Source organism: Ursus arctos, unplaced genomic scaffold (assembly GCF_023065955.2).
Source record: "Ursus arctos isolate Adak ecotype North America unplaced genomic scaffold, UrsArc2.0 scaffold_11, whole genome shotgun sequence".
Taxonomy (NCBI): Eukaryota; Metazoa; Chordata; class Mammalia; order Carnivora; family Ursidae; genus Ursus; species Ursus arctos.
This window is the reverse complement of record NW_026622775.1, coordinates 35,230,572-35,256,871: the sequence shown is the minus strand read 5'-3', so window position 1 is coordinate 35,256,871 and position 26,300 is coordinate 35,230,572. Positions and strand designations below refer to the sequence as shown.

Here is a 26,300-nt window from a genome sequence, read left to right as displayed (position 1 = left end):
TTCAGTGAGGTGACATGGATTGCCCTTGTTCCAGCAGCACCTTTACTTCTACCTGTAGCAAGGGGTGTCCGACTCAACATCATTAGAATGGCCTTGGTAAGCCCCGTAATTTCACTGTCTCCATTTTCACAAAATGCAAGGCGTGCTGCCTTCTCCTGGTGACCTGACATCACTGGTCTAGAGGATATGCCATGACAGTGGCCTGAGCTACAGGCCAATAATTATCCTAGGGGAACTTCTTATCTGCATGGAAATGAAAGAACATCACACTAAGTGTGAAAAATCCATATTCCAGAAAGCAGGGAATGTATTTCAGAAAATATCACTCAGAATTATACTGTCTCTCACCTCTCACACAAAAATGGAATACAATAGATTATAACATATTTGGCATTTAGAAAATATATCTACCCCTTTTGAGATCATTATCAAAATATTTTTTCTAGCGATTTTGTGTACATACAACAGACACACGCGCACACGTGTAATACCTCCAATAGAATACATTAATACATTATGAGATACTGTTCATTATTATATACAGTATTTGTATTTAAGAATAAATCATTGTAGGCCAAGTGGTACCCAGGTGACTAATGAACCAAAGATGAAGACTCTCGCGTGAGAAGCCTTCTGAATATTCTCTTTTACACACACTTCCAGTTTATTTTATTGTTCTTGCTTTTGCCCTGTCTCAATCTTCTCAGTGTACCTGCATCTACACAGATGCTGAATTTGATTCATTGCTTTTATTAGTGCATTTGCCATTGATTGATTAGTTCTTCGTATTAGTACTTTTTCTATTGATTGATTGCAGATGAAGTGACTATTTGACCTTTAATTATGAGGCTTCCTATTGGAAATGACATTGAGCTATGGCTTCACATAATCCATCTGGAAAGCCTGACATGATGCCATTCCCTGGAGTTCGTTCAGGAAGAAAGAGGAGGCCTGCAGGAAGCACAGAGCTATCACTGTGCTTCATCTAAAACAATCCTACAGGGCTTGTTTGCTGCTCTCCTAGACTTCAACTCAGGGTTGGAGGTAATTTTATATTTTGTCAAGACAGCATCACTTGCTCTGGATTGCCGTAAAAGCCACGAACTCTCCCAGACTCTTCTGTAGTTTGATGCCGATATCCGTATAATAATAATCTGTGTCACCGTAATGACAAGATATTTTCCATAGCAGAGATTGAAGAACGGCTTGTACCCTGGTTAACAGTGGCTCAGTGCACAGTCAATAGATCTCATCAAGAAAGAAATTCGATCCAAGATACTCTGTGGAATTAGTATTTCACTTTTATTTGTCCTTTTTTCTTGAGTATTCCAATCACTTTGCTGATCTAGAGTTCCAATATACGTAAAAAACATTCTCACAACACCAAGAAAGACGATGTTTCAGGATGTTTGAAGTCCTTAAGTTAAGTGAGTGTTTATGTTCGTTTGTAATGTTAAGTAGCAAAATGAAAGCACACACTCTTACGGCATGTCAGCTGACTAATGGCCGTCCATTGTGAGATTCTCAGTCATTTCTCCTTTCCAAAAGCATTTCTGAGTTGGAAGACTGCTCCTGAAATTTTAGAATATCATGATCAACACTTATTAAAAGTCCACTATATGTCTTACGTTTGTAGACACCGCGTACAAAGGCGAATCAAGGCAGGCATTCCCTCACGTCGTTTATCCTTCATTATGAGGCCATGGTTGCAGCTACACAGCTGAACTGTGACAAGAAACTATGCGCTGAGCAAAACAAATACAACTTTTTGGTAAGGCATGGGATTCTGCAAAGAGTGGAAAGAACACATCCCTGATTCTAGCCGGGATTCAAGTTCCAATTCTCTCACCAAAAGCTGAAACAAATCACGTAACTGCTGTGGGCCTCAATTTCCACATCTGTAAAATGAGAAGATGGACAAGACAACACGTGACATTCCTCCAGGCTTCAGTTTCTGTGAGTCTGTGCTCAGTAACTGATATTTCCGTTCTTTACACTCCAAGTTTCCCTGCAGTGTGTGGAAGAGAAAAGAGTTCGTGAACAGTTATGTAAATAACGCTACAATGTTACACAAAGGAAATACAGCTCTTGCTTCTTCCGAAAGACGTTAAAAAATACCTTCATACTCCAAAGAGTTTCATAAGAGGAAAGGAATCTGCAAAGGATCTTATTTTCAGTTTTACTTGGAAGCTATTTGAGAATGAGACAGGACTACCTGTAACTTGGGCTGAAAAAGATCGTTTAATAACATCTGCGTTATTTTCTCAAGAGGAAATGGGATTGAAATATGAAAGTTTGCATTCCTATGGTTCTTTTCCCCTAAAGCTTATCTGTGACTCTATTTGGCATATGAAGACTATTGTCTTAATAAAACTGCCCCACAATTGGGAAGCACTTTTTAAAGCATTGAGCTCATTAAATCATATAATTCAAAAACCTTGAATAGTAGCAGGTCAGTAATTATCTTATTCTGCTTACAAAGAAATGAAAGCCTGGCAAAATTTGACAAACTTATCCCAGATCGTATAACTAATAGAGACCGGATGCCGAGCCTCCAAACTTCCAGAATTGCAGTGGATAATAAGATACAAAAGTACTTTGAAGACCAAAAAGTGCTATACTGATTCCAAATATTGTGAATGTGAAATCTCAGTGTGAGTTTGAAGTATTTTATTAATTATTTAAAAAAGAAAATCACTTCTGATGACATCGCTAGTTATAAAAACAGTTTAAAAATACTTACTATCTATTAATTGTTCCCATAAGCACATTATTTCCATGTGGCCCAGTCATACACTGACACTCACTCCTTCTATCTTCTTTAATAACAAAAAGTTGTACCCTGCCTTCCCTTAGGCGCATCTGTTTTGTTTCTTTAATTCCACAGATGAGTGAGATCATATAGTATCTGTCTTCCTCTGACTGACTTATTTCACTTAGCATAACATCCTCTAGCTCCATCCACATCGTTGCAAATGGCAGGATTTCATTCTTTTTGATGGCTGAGTAATAGTCCAGTGTGTGTGTGTGTGTGTGTGTGTGTGTGTGTGTGTGTGTGTACACCACATCTTCTTTATCCGTTCATCTGTTAATGGACATCTGGGCTCTTTCCATAGTTTGATGTTGCTGCTGTAAACATTGGGGTGCAGGTGCCCCTTCAAATCACTATGTTTGTATCCTTTGGATAAATACCTAGTAGTGCAATTGCTGGGTCGTAGGACAGTTCTGTTTTTAACTTTCTGAGGAACCTCCATACTGTTTTCTAGGTGGTTGCACCAGTTTGCATTCCCACCAACAGTGTAAAACAGAGAGGGAGGTAAACTATAAGAGCCTCTTAACTATAGGAAACAACCTGAGAGTTGCTGGAGGGGACGTGGCTGGGGGGGTTGGGTAACTGGGTGACGGACATTAAGGAGGGCACTTGATGTAATGACCACTGCGTGTTATATGCAACTGATGAATCATTAAATTCTACCCCTGAAACTAATAATAGACTATATGTTAACTAAATTGAACTTAAATAAAAAGTTTAAAATAAATAAATAAAAAGATTTCAAGACATAATAGCCAAACTAAAAGTTATGTTCTATATTCTATTTAAAGTGAGTCTTGATGGGTCAGCCCTCACCTTTCATGAGTCATCACTGTCTGCACTCTTTTCTGGCAAACTAAGAGCCATAGTACTGTATGACTAAATAAGCTGTTAAAATGGAAATAGAAATCCAGAGTAGAGACAAAAAATAGACGTTTGTGTGTGGGCCAGAGCCATAAATACTTGTCTGTCCTGCAGTTTGCTGCTGGAGCTACAGTTGTGTAAGGAAAGGCAGTTTGGGGACCTGTGTCATTTGACAGATTCTTAAAGATGCCACTGAAATTATAGACACAGTAGATTTTACTACTATGCTGAAGAAAAGTGAGGGAGCGTCCATCATAATGTACCATTTTCTGATCCATATAGAAAAAGAAAGAAATGTAAGTTCTCTAAATGGCACACTTATGTTCTACAGAGGTCTGTGGATTATTTTGTTTTGAATTTTTGATTCTGAGTTTGGTGTCTGAAAATCATTACTAGCATATCTAGACTTATGTAATAAAAATTTAGGAAGTTCCCAGGTTCTAGGCAGCAAGTCTGAAATTAAAGATAATAAAACCTCTTTGGTTTTTGGTTTTATTACCCTGACCCTCAAGTACCATTAATGTTAATGATAAGCCAGGAGGTTCATCGGGAAGGTCAGTGCCCCGATGCCCACAGGCTTCTCGTCCTCCTTCACGTTTTCCTATGCCGGAGACTGTCAAACATTTTTAACTACAACCAACAGTTAGAAAGACATTTTACAGTGTGATCTGGTATGCATTGCTTGCATGGGAAAGTTTTACAAAATAACATGCACTCTTACTTTATATGATATGTTCCATAATCTATCCAAGTGGTAGATAAACCCATTATAATGGTATATAATCCAAGGTCTGAGAAGTATTACCTTATACCTGCTTGGTGAGATTTTATCCTCTTCCTCAGATAGTTACAATGTAGGCTTTCACTTCTACTGTCTTTTTTTTAATCGAACTTTAACCCAAATTTCTGATACCGTGTAGGAACCAGAGGTAAATTAAAACTCAGAACAGTTCTTGATTTGCATTAATATAAGATCACCAGCATTTAGAGTTTATTCATGCAGCTTATATTAGAGAATTTCTGTTGGTTTACTTATTTTTTAATTGTGTCTCTATTCATCATGTTTTTAATAGTAGTAGGAATAATGATAACAGCTAACCGTATTTGGGTACTTAATGGGCAAACACTGTGCTGTGTGCTTGTTACGTGAAGTAATTTACTTGAAAATACTTTTGCGTCCCAGCGTGGGCATCATGTAGGTATGTACTGGTTAGTTTAGAGTTCAGTTGGTCTAATGGAAAATTCTCCCCCAAGTGTTCAGCTACTATTTTATCAGAAAGGGAATACTCCAGAGGCAGCGCCAACAAATGCTTTTGTTACCTGTATCTCTGTCAACCAGAGATTTTGCTAATCAGCATAATGAATTCTGAAATAGGTTTTTATTGATGAAATTACTGACTTGTTACTTTGCATGTAATAAATGGACGCTCACTGATCAGTAGACACTTAGAGACACTTCCTACTTGATACAAAGGATCTTGCAAGTCCAGCGGCTTGAATCCGAAATCCTCAGGGCTGTGCTGGAGGCTCATCCCTACATGATTTTGTGCTGCTCTTAGGAGCACCTGGAGTTGCCTGAGGCTGACTGTAAGGGTCACAGAATTCTGCTCTGGAACGTTGCTGTGTGTGCTTTGAGAGACTGCATGCAAGGGGCTGATGAGAGCGCTTGAAAGGTCAGAGCTGGGACTTTCAGTCGACGGGATAGGTTGTTTAAACTATTTTTGTGCGTGAGTACTAATATGTGTTCAGTTAAAAATGCCTGTGTGTGTGGCAGTTTGCTTTTTCATTCAAACTTGCTGGCCAACTTGTGGGGGTGTGGCTCACCTTGACCTACCTTAAAATTCTTTCTTTGGCCACTACACAGTGTCTGCCAGAAAGAATCCGAAACCTGTGCATGACCACCCTGGTGTAGGGCACCTCCCAACAGTCCTTTACACACACCAGCTCACATCATTCCCACAGTCACCTCGGAGAAGGAAAGTGAGGTTCTTAAGTGATAAGCAACTTGTCCAAGTCACATGACCCACGTGGCAGAGACAAAACTTATATCAGGTCTGGCTTTTAACCACTGTACTGAGCTGTAATGGGAGTTCTTCAGGGAGTCTTGCGCTCTATATCAGTCCCGTGGTTCACTAGCTATGAAAAATTTAGGCTAGATGATCTCTGGGGCCCTTCTTGTTCTAACATTCAATAATTCTCTGACTTTGAAAGGTATTCGGCTCCAGAATCTTGAGCCTTCAAAGGGGTACCTTAAGATCAACATTTCCCCAAGGGTGGCACTCTAAATTATAGCAAATCACTTCCTTTAAAGAAAACAAAGGAGAGTACTGGACCTGATCTGATGCAGAATTTTCAAGAGTAAGACCCTGGAGTCTGATTTTTAAAACATACCAAAAAACAGTATTATGCCCCTGAAAGTTTAGAGCCACCATAATACATGCATCCAGAATCACCTTTTGGTTTCCAGAGATGCTGGCTCACCCTCCCAGGTCTTTAAGGAAGCTTTTGACCTAGCAGAGCATTCAGGCAAGTTTTGGGTAAGTGCTTTTTTATGGTAATGGAAACTAGTCTGGGTCAACTTGGCTTGGTTGGTTTTGGGTGTTGATTTTTTTTTAAACTTTAGTCTGGCCATGATATGCATACTTTTTATCTCATTATTAGCCAAAAGGAGATACTTAGGACATAGATGCTCATGACATACTACAAAGTAGCATAAAAAGGTAAACAATAATTAGTCAAGCAGAGAAAGACAACTATCATATGGTTTCTCTCATCTATGGGACATAAGAACTAGGAAGATCGGTAGGGGAAGAAAGGGATAAAGAAAGGGGGGGTAATCAGAAGGGAGAATGAAGCATGAGAGACTATGGACTCTGAGAAACAAACTGAGGACCTCAGGGGGGGGTGGGGGAATGGGATAGACCGGTGATGGGTAGTAAGGAGGGCACGTATTGCATGGTGCACTGGGTGTTATACGCAACTAATGAATCATGAAACTTTACATCAAAAACCAGGGATGTACTGTATGGTAACTAACATAATATAATAAAAAATATTATTATAAAAAACAACAACAACAACAACAACAAATTTTTAAAACAACTCAGTAGGCTTGGACTCCAGTTTCTCAGAATCACTTACCTTCTCTTTCCATGGCCTCAGGATGTGATATTGTGGTTGTGTCTACAAAGGATAAAAACTTGCTCCTGTTTTTCTAACCTATATCTATATTTGTGCCTGAACTTCAAAGGTCTTTTGAGTTCCCTTTGCATCAATGTGGTTAAACCACAGCTTTTGGATGTGGAAGTATGCCGGTATGTCACAAGTCATAACCTGATCACAGGAAAGCCGTTCACTAGGTGTCTGCCCATCGTCCCTAGCAGCCGCTCCAAAAGGGAAGCTTTCTTTTTTAAGCTGAGAGTAAAGTTTAAGCATGTTTAAAATAATTTCAGCATGCCTGGTATTTGAAAGTTATCCTTATATAAGTCCCTTCATGAAAGGAAATATATACAATTTTTCAAAAAAATCTTACAGTATAATTAATACTGTGGAAAGATTTTTAAAAAAGAAAGAAAAGAGGGTTGCCTGGGTGGCTCAGTGGGTGAAACCTCCAAGTCTTGATTTCTATTCAGGTCATGATCTCAGAGTCCTGGAATCGAGCCTGGTGTCCATCCATGGGGCTCCCTGCTCAGTGGGGGGGGGGGGGGGGTCTGCTTGTCACTCTCCCTCTGCCCCTTCCCCCCATCATGCACTCATGCACACACTCTTTCTCAGAAATAAATAAATAAACCTTTTTAAAAATAAAATTAAATTAAAATTAAAACAGAAAGAAGACTAAAGAAACACAAGATAAAATCACTGCTTTCCAGAAGTCAGCACTCTGAAAGGGACAGCAACCCAAGTAGAACTGTAAGCACTTAACCAGAAGTCGTAGACAGATGAAGGCCGGGGGAGTTTTGGCAACACCCTAAGCGATGAAGTTTCAGCTCCTGTAGCAGTCCTCAGCAGTCACCATTCTCAAAAGTTTTAGGAATGCTTCAGACCTCACCCTGGATGATTTCAGTGGCAAGCCCCTTCCTGGTCGGTCCTGTAAAGTACTAAATTTGAGCCCCACAATACTATCTCATAATGCTCTTTCTAACCACAATCATAACCCTAATCACCATCATCTATGCCAGGTGCCATACTAGGTGACAAAACAAACCCTGTGTCACTGAAACCTCCAACTCCCCTTTGAGACAGTTACTTTAACTTCATTTTGAGCAGATGTGGAAACTGAGGGTATTAGGCTTAGATCACCTGACCATATAGCTGGTAGGTGGTGTGGTCAGGATTTAAACCCAGGTCTCTGGTGTCAAAGACCAGGTCCCTTCTATCACACCACCCAGGCTTCTGGAAATATCTAAGAAGGCTGTGTTAGCTGTCCGCCGCTCGCTCAACTTCAGTGACGGGGCAGGAGCAAGAGGAGCCAATGTTTACCCGCACCAGCTTCACTGCAGCTGGGCTTGGCTTATGGGGGACCCTCGAAGTATGTATGAAATCCTTATCCTGTGTGCTTCGAATGTTAACTCTTAGTGCCATCAAGTTAGTGCAAACTTCTATTTCCTGAGTTTCATATTTATTTCAAAGTAAAAACCACCCCGTCATGTTAGAAGTAGCTCTACAGAGATTAATTTTACACATTAATAATCAGTAACGCACCCAAAGTCACATACGCTCCATGCTTCCGAAACGGAAATGCCCAAGAAGAGGGGAGCACACCATGGTGTTCGGGGGCTGGTGCTTTCTGAGGAAGCCTTCGCCATGTCCAGGAGAGCTGACAACGGCCCATCTCCCAGTGCTCCCCGCAGCTCTGCGCTCGCTGTCAGTTGCAGAGGGGTTTGGTCTTTATTATTATTATTATTATTATTAATATTTAGAAAGTGTGCCCGCAGCAGTGCTAAAACGTGCATCACAGAACAACAGTGGTTTACTGCGTTTGAAGACTCTCACCCAGGAGACCTCATTCACTTGAAGTTCGTGTCTCTCCATCTCCACTTGCACACAGAGGCCTGTGAATAACAGTTGGCATTTCAGAGTTGCATCTCCAATTATTTATTTGGTTGCATCTCTTCCCAGAAGTTCCCTTAATTGAACCAGACGCGATAACCCCGTTTGCATGTATTTAATGACAGCCAGCTCCATGCCTCTTTCCAGCAAAGAACAAACGAGCCTGCAGCTGCAAAACGAGGGGGACAGCCTCCACCTCCTTGTCCCCATCTACAGCCCCAGCCACACAACTGCAGTCAGAAGTTAAAGTTAGCTGCCCACTTTTTAAAGCCACGGGGTACTCGGTAGGTTTTTGACAAGTTACCATGGGGACAAGAGGAGATGTGAAATTGGGCACAGCTCGGAAGAGCCCTGGGTCCCCGGAAGCCGGCTCGTTTGAAATGTCATCTCTCCTGAAGCCGAGCGGTAATGATAGTGTCGCCGTGACACTTCCCAGAGCTGCCTTCGCCGCACGTTTGCTCTACGTACTAGTGCCGCCTGTACACAACTCGTCACCTCTAGTACTTGACTCTTGTACTGCGAGAGCAAACTTCCTCAATATTAGTAAAAAACAAACCCTTCTGCACTGATGGCAGAACCAAACAGGAAGGGCCGGTGCCGATGAAGAGATGCTTTTAAAACACAGTTTCCTTGATCCATTCATTCACTCACCAAGTGTTTATTTAGTGCCTACTGTATGCCAGCCCCTGTGCCAGGCCCCATGGGCTATAGCAGTGAACAAGGTACAGAAAAGTTCTTGCCCTTAGCTAGCTTCCTTTCCAGCAGGATTAAACAGACAAACACTTAAACATATAACCATCCAGTGACAGTAAGTGACATACAGAAAGAGAGAAGCCGGCTTATCCCGGGAGCCAGATACGGGACTCGATCCCAGGAACCCGGGATCATGACCTGGGCCAAAGGCAGACACTTAACCGACTGAGCCACCCAGGCACCCCAAAACCACAGTTCTCTTAGATATGTGAAGTACTCAGAGGTTAAGGAAAACAGAGGGGTTTAGTAAAACATCATTATTTCCAGAAATGGCTCCCAGGACTTTCTTAATTTCTTCTTCTGCCTAAAAGCCTTCTAAATGAGGCCATAACTCTCCATTTTTTATATCATTCAGAATAAATAAAGGGCAGGAGGGGGTTAGTAGGACATCACCTAGCCAAGTTAAACCACAGAAACCTGGGTCAACCTTTTTAAAACAGAAGGATTTAGGGGGGCCTGGGTGGCTGAGTCGGTTGAGTGTCTGACTTGTGATTTCGGCTCAGGTCATGACCTCATGGGTCATGAGATCGAGCCCCAAGTCAGGATCCGTGCTTAACGGGGAATCTGCTTGAGATTCTCTCTCTCCCTCTCCCCCTTCCCCCTGCGTGCTCTCTCTCTCTCTCTCTCTCTCTCAAATAAATCTTTAAAAACATAGAATAGATGGATTTAAGGATAAATAGTGCTGGTTTCTAATCCCCAAATCAAAACTGCCTCATTCTTTTGTGTCAGGAGACATCTCTTCTGAGGTTGACATTCATCATAAACATGGTACCATCAAGAAGAAAGTTACTGCCAGAGGGTGATTAATGGCCATGTTGACAAAACAAAAAATGTATGTTAAAAAAATACTGTGCATTTGTGCCACGGCTTCCTCACATTTACCATGTAACTAAGACTTGGAAGCCTTCCGGAAGTCCCACTCTCCACCAGTAAGAGGGTCATCAGTGCAAAATTTTAGGGAGCACTATGTTTAGAGGGTGGGAGCTGTCCCGGATCCGTGGACGCTCACGTCCTACCCGCCCGCTTCTCTGTGCCTCTGACTAAAAAGATTTGAGTGTTTATCTTCATTTACATATCTAAAAAATTCTGTAAAATTCAACGAGGCTTTCCAGAGCCAGAGCTGAGTGACTTCTGTTCTGAGCCGGGGCAGCTCTGTATTGGCGATCACGTTAAACATATTCTGATGACCTTGTGTTGTTTTTGTCACACGAAAGCCTCAGTCTATTTTTGGTGTTTTCACATCCTGTGAGCATGAATATTAGCCAGATTTTCTCTTAAGAAGACAAAAGGCTCTTCCTTCACAGCCTAGGAAAGGAAAAAAAGTAATCTCGATCTACTTCCTGCCCACCTTGTCTCCATATATATGGTGACCCCTCCTGGAAGACACAGCCAGCATTTGAATGAAGGCTCCGTGGCTCAGTTCTTTAATTCATTCTGGAATTCCCTGCTTGCTAATTACTCCTACAGCGCTGTCAGACAGGTGAAGGTGTGCCTAATCTTCCGACGCAGAAACCTTCAATTGTAGAGTTAAATGTTTCATTGTCAGCATCTGGTGAGCCGACTCAGGCCATTCATTCAACGTCTTTTCCAATCAGAACGTACCTGTTTCAAAACAGAAATAACACCAGCTGCTCATTTTGGTCTTTTCCTGCCCCTTTATTTACATAAAACTTTCAGCAAAGTGACGGGCTTACAGCCCAGGTAACTAAAGACTAAAACACCATCTTTTCTTTTCCTAATGGGCCAAAAATGGTCATAAAACCACCTTTTATCTGAAGCAAGTGGAAGGCCGGAAGCATAAGCACTTGTGTTGAAAGGAATACCTCTCTTTTCCTTTCAGACTTTTCTTGTGTAAATATTATTTTTCTTAGGTTTCCCCCTCTGTCTTCAGTGTTAATGTTATCAAGCATCTCTTTTCTCTGGGGTCCGCCGGCACTGTGACAAATGAGCATTCAAGCATTGCAGGCCCAGAGTCTAGCTGAAGACCACGGATGGTGGAACCAGTCCCCCCGGTCACTAGCTGTGCCTGGCCTTGGGGAGATGGGTCCTGACTGCTACCTCAGGTTCCTTGTCTGAGAAATGGAGAGAAGAGAGGAAGCTGTACTCGCACTGTAGACGTGAGGAGGGAATGACTTGATGTTTGCACACTCACCGAATGGTGCCTGACCCAGAGGGAGCCCTGTGTAACTACCTTCCACAATCTGTATTCTGCCTCACCAACGTACAAATGCAGATCGGAAACATCCGTGAACTCCAGATGCGGCTTCGGAAGTACAAGATGGGATTGCTGAAAGACTAAAACACCAACACTGCTCTCTCTTTCCGAAAGCTTTTGACTCCTGCAGAGATGGTTCTTTTCTCTTCATAATGGTCTTAGACCTGTAGCTTGTAACATTATACTTGTTCATTGCCCTGCTCTTCCAGGCCTAATTGTCCCTTTTGTATAAAAAAAATATTTTGGGGGTTCTGGTCTTGAAAGATGAAGAATAAATCTCTCAAAAGTTGTACATCAGAAAAGAAATCCGACATGTAAAACCTTCCTAACTGTGAAGGGGAGGGTGGTGAGCGAGCAGCATGAGCTCCTAAGAGGAAAACAGAGAGGCTGTTTGAGGCCAGTTTGTGAAGCACGTTTGCGGACATCTTCTCTGTGGATTTTAAAGTGTCCCTTTCCCTCTCCTATGCTATCTTCAGAGATAACCAACCATATGACATTTTTCAGGCTTCAGAGATTAGAAATGAAAATTCCATTTGTACATATCTGTTAAACTGGGGCAAGATGATCGTGTTTTTCTGCCAGAGATCTAGCCAGGGGGGTTTGTCAGAGATCCCGGAGCTGCTGTTATTGCCTTTGTATTCAGAAATTTGGAAACGCTCAACATCTATGTGGGTTCCACGAACCCCACACTGGGACACCGGGGAAACTGCTAGAGAGCTCATGTTTGCATATGTTACTTAGTTGTACCTCATTTTGGATGTCTTTTGGTACAAAAAGGACAAAAATGTTTTCTTCTGTGTCTCATACAGCTGCAGTAGAGTCATAGCAAAGATAATATGGCAGGAGATTCCGGTTAAAGATGGAATGACACGAAAAGAACAGGGAAGCAAGTAAAATGTAAATCATTGGCAAGGGTAAAGCAGCATAATCCGCATATTAAAATACCTTGGAGAATTTGAGCAGAAGACCAGTCATTTAGAAGGGAGTGAATGAGAACAGAGCACACGATCGTGACATCCTGTCCCCCTTCCTGGGGGAATCTGCAGGAAGTGGACTTGCCAGCCTTTGGAACATACCAGAGGGGGTTTCGGGGGAGTCCTGAAATAGCCAGGATTATAAGCAGAATGTAATTCTGGGGGCTGTGCAGACTAAATACCGCCTGCTCCAAAAGGCCATATCTTAGGGGAGCTCTTAACTGATCCAGCAGGCCTCTGATGGGCAGCGAGCCAAGCCATACCCGTTGACCTAGAAGTAGCAGGCCTTTCTTTTACCCCCCACTAAAAAGTGACAAAAGTCAAAATAACCCAAACGGTCACTGAATCCATTTGCCTAACCACTGTGTTCCTGGATAGCAGTGCTGCGTTCTCTCACTGCCATGTGCCATGATGCTGTTATTGAGTGGAATTGGCTCTTTGCCTAGATTTGGCATGGTAGTCTCTGTCTTCTCTCCCTGGTAAATGAGTGAGAGCATACACTCCCTGAAGGCAGGGGGAGGGGGCGCTTACCCATTAATTCACTGTACCCAGAAGAGTGTCTGACACATAGACAAAGACTTACTACTTCTCAGACTTTGAGCATTATTTCACTTGGCATTTATTTAAAAAAAAAAAAAACCTACACAATAAGTACATTTTACAGATGTGAAAACAAGGTTTAATAACTTGCCCGACCAAGGTCACACAGGTGGTTGAGTGGTAGACATGGGATTCTAACCCAGGGCTCTGACTCCCGTGTCAGGCTTCGTCACTGCTACACTGACCTGCCTCACATAGGCTACTGGATATAGTCGATTATAAATCGCTGCAGGAAAGTGACAGCTATATTACTGAAAATTCGCCTGCTTTAGGATAACCCTAACTGAAAGCCTTTTCTACCCAAATTCCAAAACTGCTGTTGGACTTGATCATGGCCTCATTTTGTGCTCTAGAAATGGCATGTAATTGCTCCTTTGTTCAGTAATTGACATAAATTAGTGCCAGTGAGTTTGACTTTCTGCGACTATTTGTCTCTAAAGAGAAGGACTCTGTGTGTATGTGTGTGTGGGTGGGTGGGTGGGTGGGTGTGTGTGTGTAGGAGACACAGAGATTGGCACTCAGTGATGCTGGACGAGTGTCTCTGTTGCTCAAACAGCAACTGCCTTCCAGGATTATTTTGTGATTGGGGAGACCATCTATCCCAATGACTTTTAAAGGCGAGCGCAGTCTTTTCTGAGAGATTCCCTGAGGAAGAGATAGAATCCAAATAACAATGTGTGGGACATTTAGATAGTAAACTTATGGGTGTTTCTAACTAAGGACAGACTAAACAAAAGCGGGAAATCACCATGACAACTGAGGAGAGAAGCAACTGGATTCCAGATCTGCCAGCAGCTCTCTCCAAAACTCAGGGAAAAGTCTGAGAAAGCCTTTAAATGGAAAACAAGTCATGTGAATTCGGGCGAATGAATGCCTGAAAGACGGGAAATGACCCAGGTGATTGGAATATACTCGATCTTGGCTAAGTGAGCACGTAAGTGTAATATTAGACTTCAAAGAACACAGACGGTGTTTTTCAACATATTTCCTCTCCTGCTCCACACTTCAGTACTCCTTTCAAATTTCGTGTTCTCGGTCAGGCCAGTTTCTCTCCTTCCTGCCACAGCAAATTTTATGCTAGGAAATACAGTCCTTTCCCCAAGGGTGTGTGGAGGTGTTCTCTCTGCAGACTTCAGCAAAGCAACTAGTATTCCTTCTATATCCTGTCCTTTCAAGTAGGAAACATTCCTTTAGTACCTATTCTTAAATAATCAGTCATTTGTTAAGTAACAGTCCTGTGCTTAAATACTGCAGGAGATTAAAGGACAAATGTCATACTTTGCCTATGTTCAGGGGAAAGCAAAACGTACCCCGAAGAAAAGAATGGCAGAATCAGCAAATGCTACATTATCTGATGCCAGGAGGAAGAGCGACTTCTTTCCTCAAAAAAGGAAGAAATCTGTAGAGAGGCCACCTCAGGGTGGAGGAAATAGAAAGCTGAGCCTGAATGAAGCCACAGGATTTAGGCACGTAGGGAGAAAGGGCAAGATCCAACAGAGACTCAGTTTTTACAAAGACAAGAAAGTGCTAGACCGGAGCCAGTGACAGCAATTGGCAAGGGAAAGTTTGGTTTAATGGAGTTGGCACGGCTCAGGGATTAAAAGTAAATAGACCAAGGTCCAATTGTGCCTCTACTGAAATGCATGATGTATGATGTCAGGCAAGTCACTTCACTGCCCTAAACTCCGGTTTCCTCAGGCTTAAATGGGAAAACCGGCCCTACTTCTTCACAGGGCTGCCGGGAGGATTAAATGAGATAATGCAGGCAAAGCACTTAGCATGCAGCAGGCACTTACAAAATGGTGGCCGTAGTAACTGTTCTTTACTGAAGTTGAATAGGGAGAGAATGTGATGAATGGGCACTGGAAAGTCATTGTAATTCTTGAGCAGGCTATTGGCTTTAATTAATGTGGGTTTGGGCAAGATTAATCTGGCCAGGGTTTGGAGGATTGATGAAGGGAAGAGCCTGAAGACGGGCTGATGTCAGGAGACTGTAAGAGTAATCTTGGCTCGATTTTCTGAGGCACTGAATTAGGCAGGTGGCAGTGAAAACTGAGCGGGAAGGAGAGTGGCAGATGGAGGAAAGAATCGACAGAATTCAGGGGCTTGATCGAGGGGCAAGAAGACAAATGGAATTAGTCAAAGATAATCCCCAAACTCTGAGTCGTAGGAACTGGGTGAGCCAGTGGCAGAACGGGTTACATGAGCTATGCTGACAGATAGCATCCCTCTGATGGAGGAAAGCTGACGTATCAGGCCAAGAGCTACCAGAAGGTGAGCCCCCGGAGGGCAGGGACCTTGGCCGCACTACTGACCTGATAGCCTCCGCAACGAGGACAGCGCTTAACACTGGGCAGAGGCCCGAAAGGTATTTTTTAATGAACGGATGGCGGGATGGTGAGAACATGGTGCATCCACAAGTAAGTAGATTGCACAGTGATGTCACGTAGCTAGTCTTTTCTATAATGAACAATAGAGCAGCCTCAGCCTTCAGCGTGGGTTAAAGTCCATATTTAATCTAGAAAGAAAAATGTTTCTCAAGGAAGCATGAAAAACTGTCCATCCAACAGAAAGTATAAACTCTTGCAACTCGAACATTGATACAAAGGGAATTTTCTAATTCAGAGGACATAAAATAAACATATTTAAAATTGGGAGGGGGAAAAAAAAAACCTCGTGCTTGTACGTATTGTTTTATCCTTTCCATCCTGGGTATAGGATAAAAGAAACCCCTTACTTGCTTGTTAGAAGAAGAAAGCCCTCACTTGAAGTTCCTACTTGGCAGATGTCAGTTGAAAGCTCTGCTTATGGAATATGCTACAGTGTCAAACTCTGTTGGATAATTTTAGACGAATGTGTCATGTGTGACATGGAAATATGGCATGCTGTACATTACTGATTTCCCAAGTGTTTGCAGCAGGTAGTAATGTGCTGGGAAAGTGCTCTTCATCTAGCCACACAGTGTGCCTGTAGAGCAATGGGGAAATGCTTTCGGTGGAAATTACTTTAGTCAGGAAAAGAATCCATTTACAATATGCGCCTTCTAACATCTTTCAGACAATGCATTGTATTAAAGAGGCATTTTTTGATTAATGTTTTATAAACATTTTTCAGCATGACAGCTTAAAGCCCCAGTAAAATTGTAAATGCGTGCATCGCGTTCACTTCCATAAAGTCAAGTGCCATCTCATAAAGTCTAGTTGGATCCTGTCAACCATGGTGACACAGAATCAGTACCTGGGAGCATTAAAATTAATTCGCTTCATTTGTATTACTGCAGTGATAGCAAGATGAAAAGAGTCCTATATTTAAATTTTACTTTAAAAAGAAAACTCTTTCTAGTAAGTTTGTTTGGTTTTTTAAAATTATTGCCATTTTTTCCTCCTGCTTAAAGAATGTCGTGAAAACGGAGTGATAGTCTGTCCAGTAAATCTGTGATGGGATCTGGAAAAATACAGATCCGTTGATTCGACACACTCCTTTGGAGCACCTCGTCTATGCTCAAAGATGAAGAAGAAAGCACTGGTGGTAGTAAGTGCAGTGAACGCTAGTCTGGAGCGAGTCGCAGGCTGGGTAAGCAGAGTAGAAAGGACCTGATGGCCAGCGTGGGACTTTGAGGATGGCATCCCAGAGGAGGCGACCTAAGAGCTGAGGGCTAGAGGACTGGGTGAAGCGAGACGTGGGTGGTGGGCATTCTAGGCCAGAGGCGCTCATGTGCAAAGGCCTAGTTGGGGGGAAGCAGCACGGGCGCTCCTCCAGGCTGGAGCACAGAGGCAGCAGAGGGGGGAGCGTGACATCGAGACGTAGCGGGATGGGGGCCAGGTCAGGAGAGTCCTCGTGCACCACACTTAGGAGTCTCCCCTGGGTCACAGACTCCTGAGGGGTTTGACAGGATCCAATTTTGTGCTCGCTCTGGTCACAAAGCGGAAAGGAGCTTAGAGAGGACACGCATGAAGTCGGAGAGACTAGTGTGGAGACAGCATGGGAACGCCACTGAGAGCTGACTGGCCTGAAGGAAGCTTCTGGGGAGGCGGGGTGAGCGGTCACAGGGGAGCCCAGGAAGTCACCTCGTGCAGGGTTAGGTCTCATTCTGCTCCTGGCATGCCTCGGCCTTCACAGAGCAGTTCATCAGCTCCGTGAGTGCTGACTGAGCAATGAATGATGGAGGGAGTTGCTCAATGAGTGAGTGGAGAGGATGAGAGGGCGCACGTGACATAGGCTTCTGGAATAAGGGCTACCGCTGGTGTTCTGATTGGACTTGAAGATCACATTTTGCCCAATTCATGACCAAGTGGAAGAAATCACCGAATGGTGAGTGCAGGGGCTCCTGCAGGTTCCTAACCTCGCTCTATTGAATTTTGCGTCCTCATCCTGATAGTGACAGCAACGTGGCAAATATGCCCTAGAACCGATGTGTTAAACTCACTGCCTCTGAGGGATGGCCACCAGAACGTGGAACGCTCCAACGTGGAGAAGTTAACTCTCGCTCAGCTTCTCCCAACTTCTTTCTACAATGACCTTCGAGGAAATGAAAATGCAGGCTGGAAGCTCTCTCCTGTGGGGGGGGGGGGGGAGGTGGGCAGGGGGATGAAAGGAAAGCAGGGAAAAAGAAAGATGGAAAGACGCAGGTAAATAGGAGATGGAGAAGAAACCCTAATAATTGGGAAGGAAAGTAGAAATCAAATGATTGAAAAGTAAGGTGGATTTTAAGACTGAGGGAAGATAGAGGTTCCCGAAACAAATGACATATGACTTGAATGGCTGCCCCCCCCCCCCACCAAGTGATCGAGCTGTGAATCCATCCCAGGAGAGGAACAAGCAAGGACACGTGACAGGGACTTGGGTCCTGATCCCTGGAAGCTAGGCTTTTTTTCTCTGTTATATTATGTTCAGTCATATTTTTCACATCAGTCGCTCGAGTGCTAGTGATAGGAAATTTGATTAACGATTAACAGGGAGGTATTGCAGACACGTAAAGCAGGGAGGAGAAATCCCTCTTTAACTCGACGAACGTCTGCAGCAGCTGCTAGTCCTCACGGATCCCTTCTCTTTGTCCAGCGAGGTGAGTAACTGTAATACCAGGCGAAGGAAGAAAAGCACCTGGACCGCCAGGGTCAGTCAGGAAAACAGAAAGCACTCTTTCAACGGAGGAAAGATTAAACAGTGTCCGAAAGCTGAAAGGGGGGAAGGGGGACGGTGAGGGCAAAAAGGAGTAAAAACTTCACGAAGTAGCAAGAGCTAGGGGAACAAAGGGAAGTTGGGGTTCTCAGAGCCTAGGAGCTTGGCGGAGGAAATGGGGGCTCTGACCTCTTAGGAGGGGCACAGTGAGCTATCAGCTGGAGCCAACTGCTGCTGCACCCCAAAGGTGCTGTTGCTCGAAGCAGCCCCAAGTACCTCCTCCTCCAGCCTCCCTCTAGTGCCCCTACCGGCAGAAGCATCGGGGAGTCTGGAGTCCGGCAGACGAGGAGGAGTGATGTTCGCAGAGTCCCGGCCCCATCCCCGAGCAGCTACAGACAGAAGATGAGACCCAAGAGCCGGAGAGCCAGCACAGGGCCAGAAGAGAACTTCGCACAGATTGGGATGAGGGTCCAAAGCAGGTAGAAGGTCACTTGTGCACTGGAAGCTTCTTGAGAGTAAAGACTTGGCTCCGTCTTTCCGTCTGTGTGCCCTAGACACTTGGGGGGGGGCGGGGGGTCCTAGCCCTCACTTAGCTCCTCAGGCGTAGGCAATCACAGGAACATCCTGGTAAGGGGAGCAGGGGAGTTCGGTGTGGCCTGCTGCTTCTGGAAGTGCTTCTGGGCAGCATCCAAGAGGAAGGAGTTCCAAAAGAACTTCTGGAGGAGAAAGTTTTTTGCGTACCCAAAGGCTGCATTTCTGCTTAATGAAGCTGCAATCCCTGGGGCATGGTGGACTGAAGCCCTCAGAGACCTTGAACCTTCCCTGGCACAGACGGCTGGAAATGCAAGTTGCTTGGGTTGCAATTCAGACCCCACCCCTTGGGACAGTTTCCTGACAAGGAGGTGTCTCCATTTCCTCCTCAGTAAGCGGTGCGAACACTAGTTTTCATCGGCCTCCCAGGGTTGTCACGAGGCTTCATTCTTTCTTGGGAGAGCACTTGGGCAGCATGTGACATCTAGAAAGCACTCGATGCACACTAATGACAATCGGCATCATTATTGCGAGCTTTGTGTACCTAATTCCTCACACTAGGTGACTCCCTGCTGTAGCTTACCTTGAGATACCTTGTCTCTCTTGCAGCCCATTTTTTGTTTACTGACTGTAATAGCAGAGCCCACTTCAGCTTGCTGAGGAATGACCCGGAACCCGAGTCTTCGCCAAGAAAGGGTAGCTTGCGTGATTTAGCCCAGCAGCCAAGGTCCACGAACTTTGGGTCAGAAACCCCTGCTGTCATCACTTCCAGGGACCAGTATCTCCATATTCCTATCACTTGCCCCCTTGAGCCCTGCTTTTACTCCAGCCCGATCCCCCCGCCCCTGAGCATCATCCCTTTGCGCCAAATAACCTTTCCTAGAAACAGGAGGAGGACGCTCAGCTCTTCTTTTCTCATCATGATAACTTCCCAGGGTCATAATATCAGATGCTGCTTTTCGACTATCAATTGATTACGTCTATTATTTTAAAAAGAAAGCTCTTTTGTTTTTTATATTGGTGAGAAGACAGAAAGTGCAAAAATCTAAATGTGTACTTTCCAAGCTTTGAGAGAGAGATTGTTGGGGACGAGTTAAGTGTTTTCAGTTTACGGCAATGATTTGTGAGGCTATGAAAAAGAAAGCGGCTATGAAATACATTTTTGCATAAAGGTCTGAAATTTATTAGAAGGTAAAAATAATTGAAAAAGCAGAGCTTTCCTCAGTGAGTTATAATAAAAATTTATGTGCCATCAGTGTGCATGTTTAGGACCTTGGGTCCTTCTCAGAGGCTGTTCTCAAAGAAACAAGAAGGAAGCTAAGCGATTAAAGCTATTCCGTTGAAAAAGCTCACATACAGACACAGTAATCCTGACAACTGGGCCATATTAAAACAATGGGTAATAATAGTCAAATTGCTGGCGTCTGATTTCTCTTACAAAAGCTTAATAGGTACACACTATAGGGAGCTGTTCGCAAAACCTGCAGACCTTGCCCTTGGTTTAGTAGAAGGGTAGACTCAGGAAGTAGTATTCACTTACCTGAGTTCCATTAAGACCTTCACTGTGGGGTTTGAACATTCAGCCCTCATCTTAGAATTCACCTGCCATATAATATCGCTGACCAAAGAGAAGGCACAAAGCCTTTATTAACATTCATCTAGTGAAAGTACCCTCCCACTTATAATGGTATATATCATATATTATCTTACCATATCCTTTTGGTCCTCAAAAGTGAACTTTGGGACATAAAATGATGCCAGGCAGGCCTCCAGCAGACGTTTTCACTACTAAGCAAGAGAAGATCCATTTTGAATCTCTGCTTAACTCATATTCTGTAGCCTTCTGAGAAGCAACTCTTCTCTCCTGTCCTTGGTAGACAGCCTGCTCATTTGCAGTGGGATTTACTGGTGCCTTTGAACACTGAACCACCTTTTCAGTTTCATCCCCTCGGGGTGGAGCATAGAGTTTTATGTAGTGAAAGGAAGATGGAGGGATTTGATGAGTCTTTTGAGACATTCCCTATGAACACGTTCAGGAGGGAAGGTGGTAATGACCTAGTCCAGAGCTCCAGTTTTAATGGCGTGTGTCTTTAGTTTGATGACAGACTGAATCTGACTCTAGATGTTCTGTCTTCTTTGTTCATCAGGAATTCCAATGCTGAAGATCGTGTTTGCAGGCCACGAGCACCTGTCTCTAATATCCGTGCCCTTACTCATCTACCACCCAGTTCAGATCCTTCTGGGAAGCGTGTTGGTGCCAACAATAAAGTCTTGGATGGTGTCAAGGCAGAAGGTGAGACTCTGGAAGGATCTCCTTTGAATCCAGATCAGATTGAAATGCTATTTCTGAATCTTAGCTGTTCATATACTTTAACTTTTGCTAGCATATCCTCATTCTCAAGTACGTAGTTTCTTAGCCAATCACGATAATGATGATGCATTGATCCATTTCAATTTGAAAAGGAGGACTGAAGGTTACATGTTTTATATTGTTATAAAAGTACAACTAGACTTAAAATGCAGTTTTAAAAAGCTTTTTTAAAACAATCCACTCATATGAGAGGGCATACTGCAATGAGGTAAAGGTGAATATACTCAGAATATCCATGCCCCTCCTCTGAGGTATACACCTTCCTTCCCCCACCCTGTCTTTCCTACATGTCCTGATTTCACATGCCTTTCTAAATATGATAGCAGCTGGCTTTATCTAAAATGCCTACTTTATTTTTAATTTTCCAGACACCTAGTAACTTCTTTGCACAGCAAAACTATGCATTTGATCATTTAAAAAATTTAATTAGCAAAAGAACCCACACAATGTCAATTTCACCACACTTAGCTCAGAGTCTTTTAATGTATTCAATATCTTTAGATTTGTTTTCCTAAATTATCAGCCAAAATAAAATCAGGATGATTCACACAAAGTTTAGATGCTGCGTATACCATCAAAGCACCCATCGGGCTGGCTCCTTCCCAGTGGCTCAGACCTTACAGGACTTCCCTGAGCCTGGACACAAGGTGGCAGCTGTTATCAGGAGAAGAGTAGGAAAAAGAGACAGCCGGTGGTAGGGACATGCCCTGTGTTTTGTCATTAGGGTCCTGAAAATGGAATAGCCACACTACCCCCTGTTGAGCTCTGTGTGTGCTAATAAGCACATCCCAATCTTCACCTGGTTCGGAGTGTGGACCTTGAGCCAGCCTGCGGGCTCTGCCACCTCTTCTCTGGGAGCCCTTGGCCACCTTATTTCCCTTCTCAGTACCTCAGCATCTGCCACCCTGAGACTGACGATAATACCCGCTCCTCAGAGTTGTGGAGGATTCTCTGGCAGGTGTTTGATAAACGCTAGCTGCTATAATTACCGTTATTGTCACTGTTGTTCATCACGATCTACGACACGGGAGCAAGCTCTGCTGTTGCCATGGGACAGTTTAGGAAGGAGGCTTGGGGAGTCGAGCAACTTGCTCGAGGTTGTGTGGGTGGGTTAGTCAGTTCTAGAGTGAGGACTGGAACCCTGGTTTGTTTGGTCCCCAAAATCTTTCCCCAATACCACAAGGACACTTGAGACAGAAACAGAACATTATTTTTAGGAGTGCCCTAGGTCCCCAGGATCCCACCTGAACAAGTTAGCCCACCCGGCACCTTCATTCATTTTTCCACTTACCAGGACGGTGGTGATTACCATTGCTTACTGGGTACCACTCCGGGCTCCAGCCCGCCCACTCAAGGGTTGGTGGAGGAGCGGTTTAGTGCCTTTTTATTTCTGTTACTATTTATCCCTTTTGAAAACTTCCATTTATATCTGTCAATGTATGTGTGCACTGTTGGTCAGCATTGATACACGTCAATTTTGACAAAGAATGAAGAAAATGATTTAAAAATCCTAATATTCGGTCAAAAATATGCAGTTGTAGTGAACAACAAATTAAATAGAATGAAATTGTCTTCTAAATGTTTAAAAGCAGAGTGACAGAAGCATTTCCAAAAGGGAGGCTAAATTGGACAATGCTGTTCATTCTCCTTTTGCACAGAAACCACTCTGGACCCGGGAGGTGTTGGCTACCTTAGAATAATCCAGAAAGTGTGGAATATTTGCCCATCCCATTTGACCACAAAAATAAATACAAACTGTCAATCATAAGTGTATCCATGGGTATCTCTTCTGCTTTGTAAGTAAGACTGATTGAGACCCGTGGCCGCCCTCCCGTGTACAGCGGGACGGTGTGAGTAGCCAGATCGGGCTGGAGAAATGACAAAGTCCACTGGCCAGTGAGGTGGGCAAGCGGACCCGTTTGTGTCCAGAGGTTTGGATCATTGGTTACGTAATGCTATGGGGGCGGGTGGGCTTCGTCTTCCTTCTAGTGGCATAAATTATCTGGTGTTAATTGATGCTTTCGTTTTGTTCATAGATACTGTCCAGCTCTGAACACCATGTTGTCCTTTCTTATAGGGAGTGAAGTTGACAAGGCCAACAGTATAACGAAGGAGGCAGTCTTTACGCAGCGATGTATATATGTACAGGATTGTGCATACAGACAGTTCTGAAGACTTGTACTTGTGAATGTGGCTTCGATGCATATTTTATTTTTTTACACAAAAATATGATATAACAGTTTAAGTGCCTTAAAATGTATTTGGCAGGAGCGTTATTTCCAAAACCTACTTTGTTGGTTACTGCCAGGGGTGGTACCGTATTTTGGAGTGGTTTTTTTTGGTTTTGTTTTGTTTTTCCAAACACAGGAAACCATGATCGTGACAAAAAGCAAACACGCTTTCCTCGTACCACCTTTGGTGCAGTACAACCCTTCACTAGTTACTGTGCTGTTTGAAATGAGGTCACACCATCAGGAAAATGCCCTTCTGATGACAGTGAAAATTTCCAAAGTCTTATTCATGAATACTTTGATTTACTGTGTGATTCTTTGTTTCTACAACTGTGACATGCCTCTTCCTTATCAACTCAGCAGGGGTCATAGATGGCATAGATGCTGAAACGCATAAGTTATCTGCATTTCTTGACATCATTTTTTAGACATTCCTTCAGATAGTTGTTTCCACGCAGAAATTCCTCAGTCCCATTATAAGAGATTGTGGTGTTATGTGTCTTAAATTTATTATAAGCTGCTTCAAAGAAAGAGCCTGATGTGTGAGCTAGAAGGAAGTGAAGTTTTGAGGTAAACTACAGGACTTGGTATTCAGGATTTTTTGAAATTATATTTCATATATTTTCCCTCTTTCTGCCATAATTTCTTTCTTACCTGTTTTCCAGCACACTTGCAAACTCCTGACAGCCAAATGTGAGACGTGAAAGTGTTACAGTCAGTTTGAAAACAGCAACAATTAATGATGGATTATACTCACATTCCACAACTGAGACCAGAATTTCTTCTTGTTCCGCAGATGTCTGAGCACAAATTGCCCCTTTTAGCCAGAAGCAGCCTGTTTCATCCTTGAATTAAGCACACTTAAGGCATTTGAGACGAGTTATTAATGAAAATTTCCTTGGCAGATTTGACAAATGTTTGCAACAGTTTTTTGAAATTAAATCGTATTGTTCTTATGAATAAGTAAAAATATAAAGGTCATGGACACAAACAAATGTTACATATACACACTCTGTGTAGCCAGATGGAAAGAAAAATGGGCACGGAAAATACAAAACCATTCATTAACCAAAAGATCAAATAAAATGAGGCCCCAACTGGGCATCAGCTTTCAAAGGAGTATTCAATCTTTGCTTCGACTGTGGCTGGACGAACTTTCACTGCACACAGATAGAGAAGAAAGAGATATAGAGAACTAGGGGACAGTTGTTCTGTTTCCTGCCCAGCATTCTGTCACGTCCTCTCTGCATGTCCTTTCTTGATTTGACAGACAGTATTGGCATCCTGGGTCACACTGAGGCTGACTCTGTGGTCAGCAACAGAAAAGATCATTCCTTAGAAACTTACCAGGTTTATCAGTAGCGTAAATTCGTAATTATCGTCACAACCAGGTCTCATCTTGTGTTACTTCTGACCATTTCAATATTGCTGGACCTCATCAATTTCACAGGAATTATCCTCAGTGTAAATTTTAAGGCTAATGCCAGACTCTGCAAAAATGTGTGGTGAACAGGCTGTTTGTCAAGAATTTCACTCATACCTAAAACTCCAGTAATTTTGCTCGATATTTCTGATGCTCACAATTGGAGCACAGAAAGGTTTTTGTGTTTTGTTCCTACAATTTTCTTGGAATTTCAAAGGCAATGGGGTTGTCCATCTGTCTGTCTGAGCTATAAAAATCTTTCTCCCCAGCATCAGAATACTGATTTTTTTTCTCCCCAACTTATCTACCTCTATTGTCTAACACCTACAGTAGGTGTGATTATGGGATAAGGTTCAACTGAAAATGCTATAACATGCTTTAAAAAATGTTTTGTTTTCAAATAATCTCTACATAGTGCATTTTGGTGGCTTTAGTGATACGTTTATGCCTATTTCTTTTTTTACACAAATATTATTTTTCCATAAAGAATAAAAATTAAAAATTAAAATCACAATTTATTTGTAATTCATGCTTATTGGGATGTAATTATTAAAAAACCTCAAAATATTTTATTATTGTGTTATGCACTGTCAGGCTATCCGTTTATGCATTTTTTTTTGTCTAAATGTATTTATGAAGGAAATACATTAGATTATATTTATGTTTACTCATTTTTCCACCTGCATTTTTTAAGTGTTTGTTATGAAATTTGATTTTTTTAATGGGTGATAATGTTAATCTTTTCATGTGTTCTTTTCTAAGTTTTAAATTTTGTATTTTTTAAAAATTCCCTATTCTGTTTAAAACTAACACACCTCTGGCTAATGTTCAGTGTTTGTTTATGCTAAATACCAAATTTTTACAAAAGGATTGGTGAAATAATAAAGTGGATTATTTATGATGAATGGAAGATGGAAATAATTCTATGATTAAACAAAGAAATGTTTCAGAAATCACAAGAGAACCTGTGGCTTATTTTTAACCTGTTTTCAGATGCACTCATAATGCCTTCTAAGTCTCTCTCGATTTCTCTGTATTCGTTCCGGTACTATTATATCATTTGTGGTTAAAAACACATAAGCTTCATAATTGTCCAGGTATCCATGTCATCAATACCTCCACCACGGCATCGTGTTAAAATCCAAAACTCGCTCTTGCTTTTTGGTTAGAGTTGTTTTCTCTGCAATAGGGTTGACAACCAGAAGAGAAACATACCCAAACAGAAAGGGCCAAATTTAAATGATCTGAATTTTAGGCACCCTTGTCATATTTTCAAGGCATAGAAAAGACGGAGCCTTGGAATGCCTTTTCCAAACACAGCGTTTCTTTACGAGCGCCTTACCTTGAAGGATTGTAGAA

General features: G+C 42.8%; 1 protein-coding gene across 6 annotated transcripts in view; it reads left to right on the top strand.

Annotated features, from left to right (window-relative positions):
- SLC10A7 (solute carrier family 10 member 7) overlaps positions 1-25,894 on the top strand; it is a 242,247-nt gene extending 216,353 nt beyond the window's left edge. For 2 of the 6 annotated variants that reach the window (XM_057310107.1, XM_026499433.4), the window contains 2 exons: positions 21,064-21,209; positions 23,365-25,894. In XM_057310107.1, the coding sequence (XP_057166090.1) occupies positions 21,064-21,209; positions 23,365-23,394 (176 nt within the window). In that variant the 3' untranslated portion in view covers positions 23,395-25,894. Of the gene's footprint in view, positions 1-1,636; positions 2,437-21,063; positions 21,210-23,323 lie in introns of those variants that run through there. The other 4 variants (XM_026499431.4, XM_057310106.1, XM_057310109.1 and 1 more) reach the window with 2 other exon arrangements.
- The last annotated feature ends 406 nt before the right edge of the window (positions 25,895-26,300 follow it).